Source organism: Leptonychotes weddellii, chromosome 8 (assembly GCF_054177405.1).
Source record: "Leptonychotes weddellii isolate Sample4059 chromosome 8, ASM5417740v2, whole genome shotgun sequence".
Classification (NCBI taxonomy): Eukaryota; Metazoa; Chordata; class Mammalia; order Carnivora; family Phocidae; genus Leptonychotes; species Leptonychotes weddellii.
Window position 1 is genome coordinate 99,341,115 of NC_138376.1, and position 17,595 is coordinate 99,358,709.

Below are 17,595 nucleotides of genomic sequence, written 5' to 3' on the forward strand. Positions count from 1 at the left end.
TATTGACAAAGCTATAAAGTGTTTAGATTTGGTTTTAAGGAATTCCAGAAACTACTTCAGAAAAAATGATCAGAGTGTAGGAGAGGATCCATCAAGAAGGAATCTGAATCAAATAGGTGAAACATAGAAATCAGAATGGGGTCAGAATATTCATATTCTGACCTCCGAGTACAGAAAGCAGAGGATCAAAATTACTGCTTTGGAACTTGAGAAATAGCAGCAACAATGTTCTTCGGATCAATCTCTCTTCTGAATAATTAGCCTGACTGTTCAGCCAGTATTTGCTATTTGAATGCATAAAATAGTATAAACCAAGTGATGCCCTTGAAATTAATGGTTCTTTCACTGTACGTGAAGATCTTGCTTGCCAGAACATTTTGAGTGCTTCATTATTTAAAAAATCAAATCCAATCAAGAAGCTAAGAAATAAAATTTGTACTGTTCCATTTCCTTAATTGATGAAGACTTCCAAGGTAATATCGAAAGAACAGCCCTTTATTCTCAAGGAATTCACATGGCGATCACAGTCATAATCAGACCAGCTTTCTCTCTTAAAGTAGACTTTCAATAACCTATCCAAAGATTTTATTTTAGTACAAACAGTGAAAATAACAGAAGTATTAAAACAAAGATGAATCATGATTGACAGAGGAAAAAATCTAATTACTTAGAAAGTCTATTTTGAGGTACTGGAATTGAAAATAATAACATCTTAGTGACTGAAATGGACATATTGATGTTTTCGAACCATGCTTCGCTAGGATATTTTATGCTTTGTTTTTCAATGATGTCAGGTCTTTGGCTTGGAACTTAAAGGCAGACGTGTTAAACTGTAGTATGTCCTTGCATTACTGTTGTATAACAGTGGTTTAATCTGTCTGCCTATAAAAGCCTTATGTGAAATGAAGTGGCTCATTAATTAATATGTGCAATCCTCTTTTTCACAGCCAGAGTACTGATAGTTAAGAATCCTTCATCTTCCTTTCCCTTTGCTCTTCTCCCCGGATGAAGGCCAGTAAAGGGCAGGGATCCTTCTCTAGCTGACAGGGGCCTGCTCAGTTCCCCTGAGAAGTCAGGTTTGCTGCCTATACGAGGGATCTGCATACAAGCAATACATACAAGCGAAACATACAAGTAATTGAGGACTCTGCCTTTTATTTACATTTTGCGTTTCTGTAGAGCTAATTTAAACGATCAGCCTGCATCTCCCCAGGAAACAAATATTATGGCAAAATAAACTATGTAAAATATTTTTTAAATAAATGATCTGCTTTATCCAGTCAGGAAAGGTGAAAAGTATTATAGGAAGCACAGAGTTTTATATCGTTCATTTATTGAATTCCACTTGTCACTAATAAATAGTGTTTAAAAAAAAAAAAGGCAGATTTGGTCTTAAGATACATTTGCAGTTTGATGTGTACCTAAGCAAAATTTCTAAACTTCTTTCTTCTATCAGCAGATTGGATCTTTGTTTTCTTTCCCCTAAAAGATTTTATAATTTTTACCCTTTATATTGTTACACTCAAACTCTGAAGCTCTCAGTTGCTACTATACAAACTAAACCAAAGTTTGGGCAATGTTAAAAACTAGTGGAAAGAAGTTGAAAAATTTACACTTATAATACTAAATTATCCCCAGTAAGTGATTTTTTTTAATGTTAAAGAAATCATGCTAAGGTAGCAAGAAAAAAAACCTCTAAAAAGCCTATTTGAGGGCAATTTGTAAAATACTATTTTCTCTATTTAACAAAAATATCAGTTTATCAGAAATGCACTAGAAGTTGTTTTTTCATTCATTTTCAACTATGTATTAATGCGGTATTTACTGAAGTTGGGAGATTCTACTTAATAATCATATCTATTTGAGATTTTTAAAAACTAATCCAGTGATCCATTTTCGTGATGAAATTTTTAAAATAAGTAACACTAATGGGAATAATGGCAAGAGGGCATCATTACAAATGCAATAAGCGATTGATTCTTTTGCAGTTTTTTTCTCAATAGAAAACCCTCAAATTAAGTCAGATAAAGATCAGATACCGAGAAGAAAACATAGCTGTTGAACCTGTTGCAGAGTGAAATGGTCATTTCATAAACACCTATTTTATATTATGATCTGAAATGTATTTATTGATAGATGCCAATAAATTAAAGGAATTAAATTAGTTCTCCTGCCTTTTATAAACCTTATGTTAATCTGAAATTACATATCCATATCAGAGATGTGTAAACTCAGAGATGATTAAAATTGTTTCATTCTTTTTTTGTTTTCCATTCACAGAAAATGATGACTATCTGAATGGCTTAGTAACCAGATTAGAAAATGCAGATGTTAGAAATGAGGATCTCCTGAGAGCTTTGAATGACACTTTGGGGAAGCTGTCTGCCATTCCAAATGGTAAGCATTTGGGACACTACAAACTGTGTCAGTTGACCTGAACTATTAAAGAATGTTCTAACATTTACCATCTTTTCTGACATTACACTTGGACTGTTGTCAGAAAATTAGATATTGGTTTTCTTACTTATGAATTTTTCTTTGTGAGAATGAGAAACTAAGCCATACTTTACCCTGTGATATTTCTTATGCTTTGTTACCCTAGCTGATATCCATTGGTATATGTTGCAAAAAGGAAAATATAGCCATCTTATTATTATACTGTTCTTCCATGTGTCAGCCCATAAAATCTTTCTAATAAGATTATTAGAAATGATATTGTTTGTAATCTCATGTTAATGGGAAAATATGAAATCACATGGGTACTGTTCTCTAAAATGTTCTGCTACAAAGTCACAGGTGATTATAATACCTACATGACAGATGAGAGCCTTTCCCCACATCATTCTTTACTTCTTTTTTTTTTTTTGAGTATAGTTGATACACAGTGTTACATTATTTTCAAGTGTTCAACATAGTGATTCAATGAGTCTATAGGTTATGCTATACTCAGAAGTGTAGCTCCCATCTGTCCTGATACAACACGATTACAGGATCATTGGCTATATTCTTTATGCTGTGTATTTATTTCTATGACATATTCATTCCATAACTGGAAGCCTGTATCTCCCGACCCCCTTCACCCATCCTGCCCCTCCCCCCAACAGCCCTCCCCTCTGGCAACAGTCAGCACATCTTTCTTGGCAAAGTTCAGTTCCTTAAGTGTTTCAGCTTCGAAAACATTAATGTCTGAACCGTGTCTGTAATATCTTCCTACCTATTATAAGTACTTGAAGTTATTGTTTGGTATTAGTTCCTGAAAGCACTATCCTTTATATTTTAATAATGTGATACAATAATAACAAAGTCTGCTAATGTTTATTGAGTGCTTACTCAATATGCTTGTTAAGTGTGTGTAATCCTCACAGTAATCCTACAAAATTAATAGAGTTATCCCCACTTTACAGGGGACAAACTGAGACACAGTATCATGCTAAGGGAAATAAATCAGAGAAAGACAAATCCCATATGATTTCACTCATATGTGGAATTTAAGAAATGAAACAGAATGCTGAAGGTCATTGTTGAAAGTGGTGTGTATGAGATTTGAACCCCACAGTTTAACTTTGGAGCCCGTGGCCTTAACGAGTCATCTACACATACTAGTAGGCATCTATATGTTCAGTATATGTTTTTTATACAAATTATGATCAGGGGAACTAATGCATACATTTATAAAACACAGGAAATAGTAATGATTTTTACTCTTTTTCAACATTAAAAAAAAAAAAACTAACCGTCCAGGATTGCTTGTCATCTCCTTCAATAGTAAGGGCGTACATAGAAAGTTTCCAATGCTGAAAACAAATATAAGTACATAAACACAAGGTCTAAAATACCTGAGAGAGTCTCTCCATCTTTAAGTTGAAGTACATTCATTCATCATTCCCCCTTCGGAATGTGCAGATTAAATCTTAAACCTAGTTTTGATGAAACTATGACTTGTGGATAAATTTCTCTCCGTAATATGTTCGGCAGCAAATCACAATATACCCTTATACAATGAACATTTAGAATAATCACTTTGCTATCTTAAGAGCTAATCAGGTATTCATAGCAAAGGTCCCTGAGAAAATTTAATTTAGCTAAAAATTTACTTCATTTGCTCCAACCAAATGAGGCAGAGTTCAGCCTTTCCCTTTGTGCATGTGCCCCTGAGGTGGGCTGGCTGCAGCCTCCCTTTGACAGGCGTGGTGCGAGCCCCTAACTCTAGACCCTTTGCTTCGTCCCTCACACGCTCTCCTGCCAACAGACACAGCCGCTAAACTGCAAGTCGTTAAGGACAAAGCAAGACAAGCCAATGACACAGCAAAAGATGTACTGGCACAGATTAAAGATCTCCACCAGAACCTTGATGGCCTGAAGAAAAATTACAATCAACTAGCAGACAGCGTAGCCAAAACAAATGCTGTGGTAAAAGATCCTTCGAAGAACAGTAAGATCTCCTTTTTCCTTTGATTATGTCATGTGTTTCTTCACACTATAAAAGGACCCTAGACTCCTAACTTGTAGAGGTGGAGGAGACCCCACAGCGATGTTGTCTGCTCTCCTCATACACTGGGCTCAGGAATCGAGTGGCTAGAATCCAAGTCCCCAGGCTCTGCACTAGTGCTTTCTTCATCCACATTTTGTCCAGTCAAGAGGGTATTCAGAATTATCAAAATCTGCATGATTTTTGATATAGGGATGCCAAATACTTTTTTAATCCTTCAGGGTAATTGAAAATACAGTTGTACTTGGGGAATTACATCATCTGAGTTGGTGAAGTTCTATGGAACATAGAGGTCAAGGAGCATACTTACCAGCAGGCCTGTTAGAACAGGATATTAAAATGGTATCAACCTGAAATGCATTAAAATTCAAAAATATTAATATTTTATTATTTAAATTTACATAAATTATTTAACTATTTTCAGGAAGTTAAAGTATCTAGTTTATCAATATTTCTTCACAACGTTTGTGTATTACATTAAATTATAGCAAGTTAATAAGGATTTACTGAGAAAATATGGTAGAACTTAATATAATGATAATTTAAATTATAAACTGTAGTCAATAAACATTATGATTTTTTATAGTCTTTTTTCCATTCTTTGAAGTGATGCAACATTGTCTTAGTATGTGATTTCACCAAAGGAGAGACTTGATTTTTTTTTGTACTTGTCACTCTGAAGAGACTAGCCCTCTATTTATATACCAACATTTCCATTGGGTATCCAAATGTTGGTAGCGTGTAATAACAGAAACACTGTTATAGACGTTAGGTGTTCTATAATTCAGGTGCTGATTTTTCAGCACCATTGCCTCAAATCAAATGCTAATGATGCTACAAAATAGTAAATGCTACTACCATGATTCCTTAAAGAGCAAGGAAGAGTGCAAACATATATAACGTGGATTTCAGAGCTAGGGAGGATTTATAATTTGCTATTTCTTAAAAAAAGAAAAAGAGGCCATACAATCATTTTTTTCATTTTTTCTTATATAAGCCCAGAGATAGCTGTTCTCTGTAGTTCAAAGATTCCATCCGAATAAATGGTACCAATGCATGCCAGATCACAATATCTCCCTCCCCACAAGTGAAAATAAGTTTTAAAGTCATTCTCTTATTTTATAATTGAAGATATTATTTCATTCAATTTCAGATTGATTCTCAACTGACAGTGGCCTCTGCATAATATTTATCTCTAACCTTTTGATCCTACCCTCTATCTAGAGATAGTTACCTGTAATATTAATTCAACTGGGTCTGTTTTCTATCTTATTAGAACATCATAATAAAGTTTCTTTCAATATGAACAATAGCCTGCTAACTGACATGTGTTCGTGGATTTTTATTTGATCACACTTGTTTGACTTAAAATAAGGTGCATTTGTAATTAGTACCTGTTGTGAAAAGTACCATTTTTTTGATAATCACTGCTTTATAAAATCTATAAAAATATTTCCTCATGAATTTTCTAATTTCTTTTTGTTTTGCTTCCATATGAAACTACCTGAAGAAATCAGTATGTATATGCTTACTTGCATACTTTTCAGTAACTTTTGCTTGACTGCCTATTGCAAATGCTTCAGCTTTGCATGTTACCATGTTTTGGTATTGCTTTAACCTTATATAGCTATTCTTTCCAGTGTCACAGTATTAATATTAGATATATTAAAAAAAGACATCTGTTTTTACAAAAAGTTAGCACGTGGATGTATTTGATATAAAATGCTTTCAATTGTATTATAGAAATTAGTGAAATACCTGTATGATACCAACAGAAAAGTAGAAAACAGAATTCTTCCACAGATTGAACTAAATTGTAATTCGTCCAATAAGACAGATTCAGCCACTGAAGTTCAAACAACTTCTTTGCAGTAGGATTAAAATAGATTAAGTGTTGTTATCATCACTTCTCTCCCCCGATGCTCACTTTCCCCCATCCTTATGAATAATTATTCTCAACTTCTAGAGAATTCTACTTGGAGAAGCACATAATAAAACTAATAAAATTAGATCTTATCAAATGAGCAATTATTGGGATATATTCTCTCTTAAACATCTCATAGTTTAAATTCAAAGTCAAAAATAAAATTGCAGAATGGAAAATAATAATAGTAAAATCCAGCATATCGAAACCTGAAAAATATGACCAAGGCTGTCTTCAGTGGAGAATGGGGGTGATTACATTACTAAAGCAGCACTGAAATAAACAATTTAGGTTATCAACCCTATAAGTTAGACAAAATAAAACTAAAGAAGATGAAAAAAATGGTGAATTAGAAGACAGAAAATAATACACTTGATAAATCCAAGAGGTGAATCCTTAGGAGTGTAAAGATAAAACATTTTAAATACTTGGCAGGCTTACTCGAGAATAATAAAGCGCAGATAGGCAAAGTTCTAAAGGAGCTTTAACTAGATACGGCGGGGGAAACTTTTAACACGTAAGAGAGTACTTGTCAAAACTCTATGCTAATGAATTTTAGAGCCTAAAAGAGATCGATAATTTTCTAGAAAAACATTGAATTATCATAATCTATCTTCAAAAGTGATTTTAAAATGTATACACTCAAATAATTATAGAAGAAAGTCACAAATTTTTAAAAATTACTATATAAAAAATTATCAGACTCAATATCACAGAGGTTTTATTTTTAAAACCGTCAAGAAGATAATTTCCAAAAGACTTCAACTGCTCCAGAAGATAGAAGGGGGAAAAAAAAAAATGAGGGAGGTGGGGAACCTTTGGATTTCATTTGGAAACATTTGATAAGAATCTGAGAGCTTTCAAAGGAAAGAATGCATTCTTGGTTGAAGCTGAAATAGTCTTTGCTTTACTCTTTTTCTTTTTCCCATGAGTCTAAATTAAATCATTTTTTCTCAATTCCAGAATAATTTATAGAATATCAGGGTAATATTGGGGAATTAAAGGAAGGAAAAAATGGACAAATGGTTTTTTAAAAGTATACAAAACAAAGGGGTAACTGTGTCTGTGTTGAATATACAATTATGTAACCAGGGCTTTGACCCCAGTAACCTGCATTTCAGGCTTTGATCTAGCAACTCTGTTACTTAAATTTAATAATAGACTTATGTCCTTTTAAACATCACTTACAATATTGTTCATATTTATGAGCATGAGTTCAAAATAATTCAAAGCCTAGTTTAAAAATAATAATTTCTGGGGCTCCTGGGTGGGTCAGTCAGTTAAGCAACTGGCTCTTGATTTTGGCTCAGGTCATGATCTCAGGTTCGTGAGATCGAGTCCTGCCTCAGGCTCCGCTCTGTGCATGGAGCCTGCTTAAGAGTCTCTCTCTCCCTTTCATGCTACCTGTGTGTGTGTGCGTGTGTGTGCCCCGCCACTCTCTCTCTCAAAAAATAAAAAATAAATAAATAAATATGCTTAAAAATTTAAAAATAATCATGTCCTTCCTTTTGAGCACCTTTGATTCATTCCCGAGATTAGTTCTCAGTGGTCCATTGGCCACCAGAGAGCCAATCATTCATAGCTGAGCAGGGCACACAGCCTTGGTCCTTAAGCAGTTTTACTTTTTTATCAGAGTCACAGTGACAGAAAGCAGAGGAATACATGCTCAATCAGATAATGAACGGCAAGGTTTGGGTAAGACGGCTGGCATCCTCGAGATAGAGTCATTGGTTTCCATGTGTCATTTGCCCTCCTGTGAAAAGCACATGCTGAAAGTCTATGGATCAGTGATAACTTTCAATTATTTGGGGGTTAAACCCCTTTTGAAATTGTTGATATTCAACCTTTTTTGGAACCTATAAAAATGGCCATTTAATATGGTTCAACCTAATATAGAGATTAGGATAATCAGTTATTCTTCAAAATGAAAATGAACTACAGCATAAAAGATTTAAAGTTTAATGTAGGCCTTCAGTCTAAGGGTTGGTCAACACTGAAATGTTTTCAGAAGACATTTTGATAGCTTCTCTCTTTAAGACGTACAAAGAGCATGAGAAAAAGAAAGAAAACCAATTGGTGTGAGAACCCTGATTTTTTTTTTTTAAAGATTTTATTTATTTGAGAGAGAGAATGAGATAGAGAGCATGAGAGGGGGGAGGGTCAGAGAGAGAGGCAGACTCCCTGCTGAGCAGGGAGCCCGACGTGGGACTCGATCCCGGGACTCCAGGATCACGACCTGAGCCGAAGGCAGTCGCTTAACCAACTGAGCCACCCAGGCGCCCGAGAACCCTGATTTAAATACATTTCTGGCTTGGACAGACGAAGTGACATTTTAAAACACTTTCATTTCCTAGATTCTGTGACTAAAATTCTATAAAGGTTAGCTTTTGGGCTGAAGCTAGAAATTAATCGTCGAATTGAGGTCATCGTATTCTCTACCTTCAACGCTAACTTCCACCTTGATCACAAAGCCAGATGTTGGTCCTCTATCTCTAACACCTCTGCTTTGGCCGGCCTGAGTCCCAGCTGAAATATTCCCATTTGCCACCACACACTGTGCTTCTGCAGTCATCACCCTGCTTTATCATGTGAATAAGATGAAATCCTTCCAATTATTTAATGAAGCCTACTACTGTTTTCATTTCTGTGTGTATGTGTGGTAAGCGCTCATCTTGTCTGATGCAGTTGCAGATGCCAATGCCACTGTGAAAAATCTAGAACAAGAAGCTGATCGTCTGATAGATAGACTCAAACCCATCAAGGAACTTGAGGATAACCTAAAGAAAAACATCTCTGAGATAAAGGAACTGATAAACCAAGCCCGGAAACAGGCTAATTCTGTAAGCTCTTTTTATTTTCAGTGTCAGTAATTGATTGTCATTTTGGGTATTATTCCCAGAGGGAATGCCTTCCCCCAGTGTATCCTGTTGACTAATCACTGGTCATTTTCCTTTAACCTGAAGCAATTTTAGGGGGAGGGGAGGAAAAAAGTTTAGATTTTTTTTCCATAAATTTCAAAAGACATCTCATAGGAAGAATAATCACCATTTATTGTTATAGAAATGGGAATTTTGATATATTTCAACATTGTTTGAATAGAGTAGCACAAAGAGCAAGATGGAAATCTTACTATTGTATGTTTAAAAGGCATGAATGCTTTTGATGAAAGCAAAAAAGGCCAACCAGTAGGGTTGTATCAGCAATGAATGAACAAGGTTATATAGAGTAATAGCAATGAACAACCATTATTTTCTATATTTTTTGTCTGAGTACTACAACTATACAAATTATTTTGGTTACAATTTCTGCAGGGTTTCTTGTTTTTTGTTAATACCTCACTTATATCAAAATTTAGCTCTTTATTAACCCAATTAGAAAACTCTTAGGAGAGAAGAACTTTCTAGAAGATAGTAACCTGGTGAACCAGGGTAGAATTGCTAAGTGCCAATGTGAAACTTTATCTAGACTAGCAAATTCATCCCATGGTGACTTTAGAAATAGAAGAAAAAAAATAACAGTTTATGTTGTCAGGTTTAAACGCAAATCTTTTTAGATCTCCAAGTTTTCCGTCTCGAAAGTTCCATTTTCTGAACAACTTTGAAACTAGAATGACCAGAAATGCCCTTTCTTAATCCATCAACTTATAATTTTTTGAGTAGTGGCCAAGAATATAATGCCCAAAGAGCAGTATATCATTTCTCCTCCTTATACATAGATGATACCTCTAAACAAGGTTAAGACAATAAGTTCAAGGTGCACTTTAAAAAGGAATTCATGCCTAAGGAGAAATTTAGAAAATGATAAAAAAAATTAGTCAAGATGATATACATAAGCTCACAGTGAAAGAGGCAGATAGGGTTGAGAACATCAAGATGATGTACATAAGGTCAAAGTAAAGAAGCAGATAGGGTTGAGAACACATATATTGAGTTACAATCTGAAAACCATGTGGGCAGTATGATGACATAAGATTATTGTATACTTGAAGCACAAAGTGAAAAGAAGTAGATGTTAGTTCAAGGTTTGGGGTTTTAGCTAAGATTTAGCCCATGTAGAAAAAGCATCTCCTATATTCAAGGCAACTTCTACTTATATAGTTTGTAACACCATAGAAGAAATAAGACATGTACATAAATAACTCTAAGGTAATGCCAAATAGTGTGCTACATTGCATGAGCAATGGGAAGTGCTATAAAGTTCTGAAAGAAAAGATCCCCTCTAATAGGGGCCAGAAGATTTCCCAAAGACGAGAATTTGAACTAGGCCTTGAGTGAGGTAGTGCTGGATTTGGATGGGGAGAGTAAGGAAGGAGAGCATTCTGAGAATGAACCAAGGCAGAGAGGAAAGAAAGTTTCAGGATCATTTCAAGAAAGAGTGGTCTAGTTTTCCAGGATTATTGGTCGAGTGAACATTAAACTGGAAAGGTCAATGGAGGCCAGGTCTTGTTAGGCCTTGGATGGCAAAGTAAGCAATTTCATTTAGCCAGAATTATTCCTGGGATGAATCTTATTGGTAAGGAGAAGCTGAAAGTTCTTGAACATGAAATGTGATATTATCAGAGCTGTGTTTTTTGAATATGAATTTAGAAGTCGTTTGGGGCATAAATGAGAGGAAACTACGAAGAAGACAACTTTAATAAGAGCCCCAACTGTAGCAGGTGGAAGTAGCTAGAGAAAGGGAGAGCTTGAGATACCACTCCTGTTGTTTGCAATATTAATTTTAAAAAGCAATAATAGTAATATTCTCTGGTGAATCACACACTTAGCCATATTTTCTTAGTCATCGTGTGGGGAAATCTGGTCATTTTTATTATTTCTTCTTGTAAAGAAATCTAGAAATATGCCATATATTCATCAGTTGTGAATGCTGCCTCCTACCCCTCCCCCTGCGCAGGGAAAAAGATAAAATTCTGGCATGTTAAGTATATAAAATTGTCTCAAAATACAAAATGAAAGACAGGTTTAAAGAAATGCTACAAAAAGTAACCATTGCCCATGACTTTCAAGGAAATTTTCAATCATTTTTTGAAATGGAAGTTACAACAAAGTGTCTTATTTTTTATAAGATGTTAGAAATATGTAAGCGAGCCAATTTTTTTTTCAAGAGAGTTTTGTACTAATTGAAGATGACATTTGCGTGATTTTATAAATGTATTTGTAACCTGGTATGAGTGTCTGTATGTGGCCCTGACACATACTCAATATGACCAAGAAATTAAAGACATTTCTTTTAAAGTAGCTTTCTTTAGTTTGTTGACTCTGAAATTGAGCAGCTCATACTCTTTTTAAACAAATGACCTAGTTACTGGATGAGAGAAATGCAGTGAAAATCCAATAGATATAATAATGAGATCCTCAATAATGTTTAATTGAGTTCATAATGATTCATTGGTAATGTTGTATGAGGAATGCCTTGGAGATACCTAAGGCTTAGTGATTTTTGTTTAGGAGTCTTACAAAGGGCTCACATTAGAAATAACAATAATTGATAAAACCAAACATTCTAAGAGATGTTTGTGTTTCAGAAATTACTCCCTTCTTATGAGAGGGAAATGTTCTAGCAACTTCTTCTGGAGAAATTTATAAATACTATATTTTGATTTACCTGTTTTAATTTGTTTAAGAAATCTCTACAGTTGGAAATCAAAACACAAGGTATTTTAAAGCAGAGATTAGTAGCTTTGGACTGCTGACCAAGAGTTTGGGCTCCCTGAATTTTTCAGGTACTGAGGGTATATTCAAAACCACAAGCCAGAAAACAGAAAATCCAGAGGGTTTTTCATATAAATGTGTAAGAGTTGAGCAATAGGCTACTTTACAAAATAAGTTAATGGCATTTAGGGCGTCACAACGTCATTTTGTTCAGAGAACCATATTTTTTAGGTATGTAAAGTATGCCAGAAAGTAGATTAATTGTAACTCCTACTGCCATTAAATATCCTTCGTTTTAAAATGGCTACTCTCTTAGCCTTTCAATTCTCAGATAGGATTTCCTCAGTTCAGTTAGGCTTTGGTACTCAGTGCTCTGTCATCTACACTTTGGTAATCCCCTTTTCAACACATCATCATGGAGGTCGCTATCATTTCCACCAGGTGTACCCAAGCAAGGACAGAAACCAATCCTGTGATCAAACAGTCATGTATTTTGCCCACATTCAGTCATTTCTTCTCTAAACAGCAAATAAGGAGGATTATTACATTGTATTCTCTTTTTTTTAAGATTTTATTTATTTATTGGAGAGACAGAGATAGCAACAGAGATAGTGAGAGAGAGCACGAGCAGGGAGGAGAGGGAGAAGCAGGCTCCCCGCTGAGCAGGGAGCCCGATGTGGGGCTCAATCCCAGGACTCTGAGATCATGACCTGAGCCGAAGGCAGATGCTTAACCGACTGAGCCACCCAGGCGCCCCACATTGTATTCTTTAAACAAAAAGAAGTTAGTTGTGATTAAATTAGCCATAATATGGCTCGATGGCCAAGCCTATAAAGCATTTGTGAAATAAGGATAAAACAGACCACACACACAATTCCTTTTGATTACTAATCCAGCCCCACTAGGAACTTGGATATGATTTCCTATAGCTCAATCTGCTGCTCAGCTCCACTCATGAATTCCAGTCAGACCTTGACTTCTTCTCTTTGATCATCTTATGATGTCAATGACGCTTATACCCTGCCTCAGATATTGAATTTACTCAGTGCCAGGGTCTTCTCTGATGATGGTTTCGGTTCACTTGCTAACAATTTCTAAAAACTCACCATATCCTGTACCTTTTCCTGAACATTAAAAACATCTGAAGGCTGCATTTCCCCTACCTGCCCTCCACTGTATTATCTTTCTCTGGCTTTGCTCTGTACTTTTTATCTCTAAGCCCTTGGATAACCCTTTGGCTAGCTGCTAGTCTACCATGTAACACCCTCAGCCAACCTTCACTGCACATGTGCTCTGTAGTGTTAACATCCAGAATACAAGTTGCACATTTCCTGGTTCTGTTTTTCTGCAACTCATTTTGATTCACTGACTCTTGGCACCTTATATAGAAGGAATATCCCATCATTTGTGGAGCAAAGAACTAACTTCCTGATGGAGAACCACACTTACCAGGAAGACAATCTCCCCCAGAATGCAGGGCAAACATTCTGGGTACCAGAGTTGTGGTCTGGGCCCCAACCTTAGGAGGAAGGCAAGGACAAGGAAAACAGTCTAAGCAGTAGACTTTGAGGTTATTCTAGCCCTGGGCCACCACGCAGGGCTCCATTAAGCTGCGCCCCTGTTTCTTTCCAGCATGTGATTCCTCTGCAGAAGATGCAAGTCAGTTAGCAGATGAGGTGACGGAACAATAATATACAAATACTTGCCCTCTGCAGAGTCTGTAGGAAAAGCAACAGATCTGCTATATCCCCAGAAGCTCTCAGACACATCTGAATTTATATATTCATCAGAACCAAAAACCCCTCCGTAGCTTTCTTTTTAAAACTTAACCAGTTTTTCAAAACAGAGGATCATAAAGGGAAGGGAGGGAAAAATAAAACAAGATGAAATCAGAGAGGGAGATAAACCATAAGAGACTCTTAACTATAGGAAACAAACTGAGGGTCGCTGGAGGGAAGGTACGTGGGGAAATGGGGTAACCGGGTGATGGACATTAAGGAGGGCACGTGATGTAACGAGCACTGGGTGTTATATGCAACTGATGAATCACTAAATTCTACCTCTGAAACTAATAATATACTATATGTTAATTAATTGAATTTAGATTCTAAAAAAAGTTTTCACCCAGCACCTATATACACAAGGGTGTATATACCACCCTTGGAGAGGAGTCCTGAGGCTGCCTATACCCATTCCCTAATGAGACTTTTGGAGATGCTTCCTGTGTCACCATAATATGGAGACTGGTGATCTTATTTGGAGTCTGTAGTACCCTTTCATGGGGGGAGCAATAAAGCTAGTTGGTTTTCTCCCAAGTGCAAAAACTATTTGAGTAGCACAAAGTGCTAGAAAATTCACCACTAGTGAGACCCAAGAGGCTTCCTGAAGCTGAGCTTTTAAATCAGCGGCAAAGAAAAGTTTTGCACCTTTCCCTGTCTCTGCTTCCTCCTTTGAGCTCTTTCATGGAGCAAAGCAGCAGCTTCTTTCTGTGTCCAAGCAGCTACATACACTTCCATCCTGAAAATGCCCCTTTGATGGTATACCTGAACCAAAGGAAATTAAATTCCATAATCAACTAGTGTTATTTGTGGCTGAAGAAAGGCTCCCTAAATGTAAGTAAGAATTGATATGAACAGTTTCAGTTCTATTCAGTTCTATTCTTTCTTAGCAATTTATAGTAATTTTTAAAGTACTAGTCAAAAGAAAAAGGAGCTGTTAAATACATTAGTAGGGATAACCATTGAAAATTATTTCCATTTCATTTCCTGGCAACTTAATAAATAGGTATAATTTATTCTCAAATGTATGTCCTGAGTACCATGATTAATATTCTTCGTATTGTTAGAACATCTAGAACAAAATCTATTTGGCCTCTTCCAACTGTAAGAACATGAGAGGGTAGGTAATTTCCTCTTGAAAACGGAAAGAAAAGTGGTGTCCTACTTTAAGTGATACCAAAATCACTGAAATTTGAATTGTAAAATTTCATTAAACAACCTTAATGAAGATCATTATCACTAGCTTCATATAAAATCACCTTTTGAAAATGTCCCCACATTCATAAAGGAGGAAGGTATGAAGGTAAGAATTTGTTAATTGCATGCTCCGAAAAGTAGTAGTGTGCTAACAAGATATGGGGCTGTGAACAGCTCATTGTCAAAACCCTGGTGGGAAGCTGCTCTTCTGTGCCCTCATTAATGAGTATAATGGTGTCTGCATATGGGTATTTAATGATTCTATTTGATGATTAAAAAAAATAACTTCAAAGAAGAGATGATGATGATTTTGTGGTTGTTTGGGAGGTATTTCAAATTTGCCGAGAGATTTAGTCTTGGTTCTTTGTACCTTGTTTTTCTTGAAGATCAAAGTATCTGTGTCTTCCGGAGGTGACTGCATTCGAACATACAAGCCGGAAATCAAGAAAGGAAGCTACAATAATATCATTGTCAACGTAAAGACAGCTGTTGCTGACAACCTCCTTTTTTATCTTGGAAGTGCCAAATTTGTAAGTTTGATGTTCAGCTTCTTCCATCTCCTGGATATGTGAATACGCAGAGGTTAATCCTCATAGTGAGGAAAATGTATAGAATCTAATAACATGGTCCCAAAATTGTGTGATGTAGCCTTTCAGATTTGAAAACCTCTGAATCTTATCTTGCAAAGTTCTGAAGTGTCAAATTAAGTTAGAAGAGAAATGAAATGAAGAAAACTTTTTACAGTATTTAGGCACATCTGCTTTCATTTATGAGTAGACAAGCATTTATTTAGAATTATGTTTTCAGGTCTGACTATTTAAGAAGGAGGACTAAGAGGAATAAAGCTTTATAAAAAAGTCTCCAAGAAATTACAATGAACTTTCATGTTAAATGAAAATGACAAATTGTGTACTTCTTTCCTACCACTGAAAACTCTTTTGACTCATGTTAAATTTACGACTCAAACCGAAAAAACAGAAGTTGATTCTACCAACACTTACCCCTAAAAGTTTTCATTCCTTTTATTTGAACATTTGACTTTGTATGCATGGGAATCTTCCAAAATGAACAACAGACCAGTCATTGCTTAAGTCAATACTTGTCATTCGGTTGAGAAGTTTTAGGTCACCTTGGGTTAAAAAAAATCACAGCTGTCCCCTTAAAAATGTCAGTGTCCTTGGTGAAAACAATAATGGATTATGCATCCAAATAGTTTCTTTTGTCTCTTCTACAAGAACCAGAATGAGAAAAGACTTTTGTTTCAAAGTAGAATTGGTTAAATTAACACATATGCCTCAGCAGTATGGACACTTGTGATGCCTTAAAGATGCAATAATAAAATATGACTTAATCATACCTAATGATAAATCATATCGTTTGGGAATTTTTATTGTGAGACTTCTAATTATTTCACATATCTATAAATAGCACCTGTTGAAAAGAACTCCGTTGGCCTCCTCGGGGTATCTGATATCTGAATCTATTGTTTTTGTGTTTCTCTGAACCAGATTGACTTTCTGGCTATAGAAATGCGGAAAGGCAAAGTAAGCTTCCTCTGGGATGTTGGATCTGGAGTTGGACGTGTAGAGTATCCGGATTTGACTATTGATGACTCTTATTGGTACCGTATTGAGGCATCAAGGTAACTAACTCAATAAAGATTAAGACAGTTAGGGTGCCTGGGTGGCTCAGATGGTTAAGCATCTGCCTTCGGCTCAGGTCATGATCCCAGGGTCCTGGGATCGAGTCCCACATCGGGCTCCCGGCTCAGCGGGGAGCCTGCTTCTCCCTCTGACCCTTGCCCCTCTCATGCTGTTTCTCTCTCGCTCTCTAAAAAAAAAATAAAATAAAATAAATAAATAAAAAAAGATTAAGACAGTTAAATAACAGAATTTGGAAGTAGTTTCCCAGTTTATAAGAAAACTCTTCTTTCCATTTTAAGGAGGTAGCTATGTATGCATGTATACAAATTTTATATATTATACGACCATGTACAGATGTGTTTGAATGGGTGTCTTTGTAGTATCTGTTTGGAAACTACACAATTTCCACGTATTGACCAGAGTGACCCATCCATTTTGGACCGTTCATCTGGTTGTCTCATAGTCATGCTATCATACTCTCAGTCATACTATCTCCCCCGAAGAAGGAGCACTGAGACTGGCCCTCATTATGCACAAGCCAGAGCATGAGGGCTACTGCTGGTGCTTAGCTCCTCTTCTGGTCTACATAGCAGCCTTGCCCCTACAGGCAGGTGCAGTATCTAAATGCTGGCATGAATATATAACATGTCGCATCCGCGCTACTTAAAATGGTAAATAACAGGTTATTGATTCATTCTGTCTGAAGCTTTCATTCCATTAACTTCTAGCAGTGTGTAGATAATGTAGAGAACCCATTCCCGTCCTCAATCCTTTCCCCTCATTTCCTTCTCTTCTTTACCTAATTCTCCACACCTACGAAACCCAAAGCAGCTAACAGTTGAGAGGTATAGTTAAGGGCCTGGGTCTAGAGATGGGTAAAGCACTTGTTGAATATAGATGATGGGTACAGAGA

The 17,595-nt window shown here is 36.1% G+C and overlaps 1 protein-coding gene across 1 annotated transcript in view; it reads left to right on the forward strand.

The window, feature by feature from the left end:
- Positions 1 to 17,595, forward strand: part of LAMA2 (laminin subunit alpha 2) — a 576,425-nt gene that overhangs the window by 489,115 nt on the left and 69,715 nt on the right. Inside the window, exons 42-47 of the mRNA XM_081828983.1 lie at positions 2,281 to 2,397; positions 4,250 to 4,432; positions 6,000 to 6,005; positions 9,099 to 9,253; positions 15,426 to 15,569; positions 16,548 to 16,681. Coding sequence (XP_081685109.1) covers positions 2,281 to 2,397; positions 4,250 to 4,432; positions 6,000 to 6,005; positions 9,099 to 9,253; positions 15,426 to 15,569; positions 16,548 to 16,681 — 739 coding nt within the window. The remainder of the gene's footprint in view (positions 1 to 2,280; positions 2,398 to 4,249; positions 4,433 to 5,999; positions 6,006 to 9,098; positions 9,254 to 15,425; positions 15,570 to 16,547; positions 16,682 to 17,595) is intronic.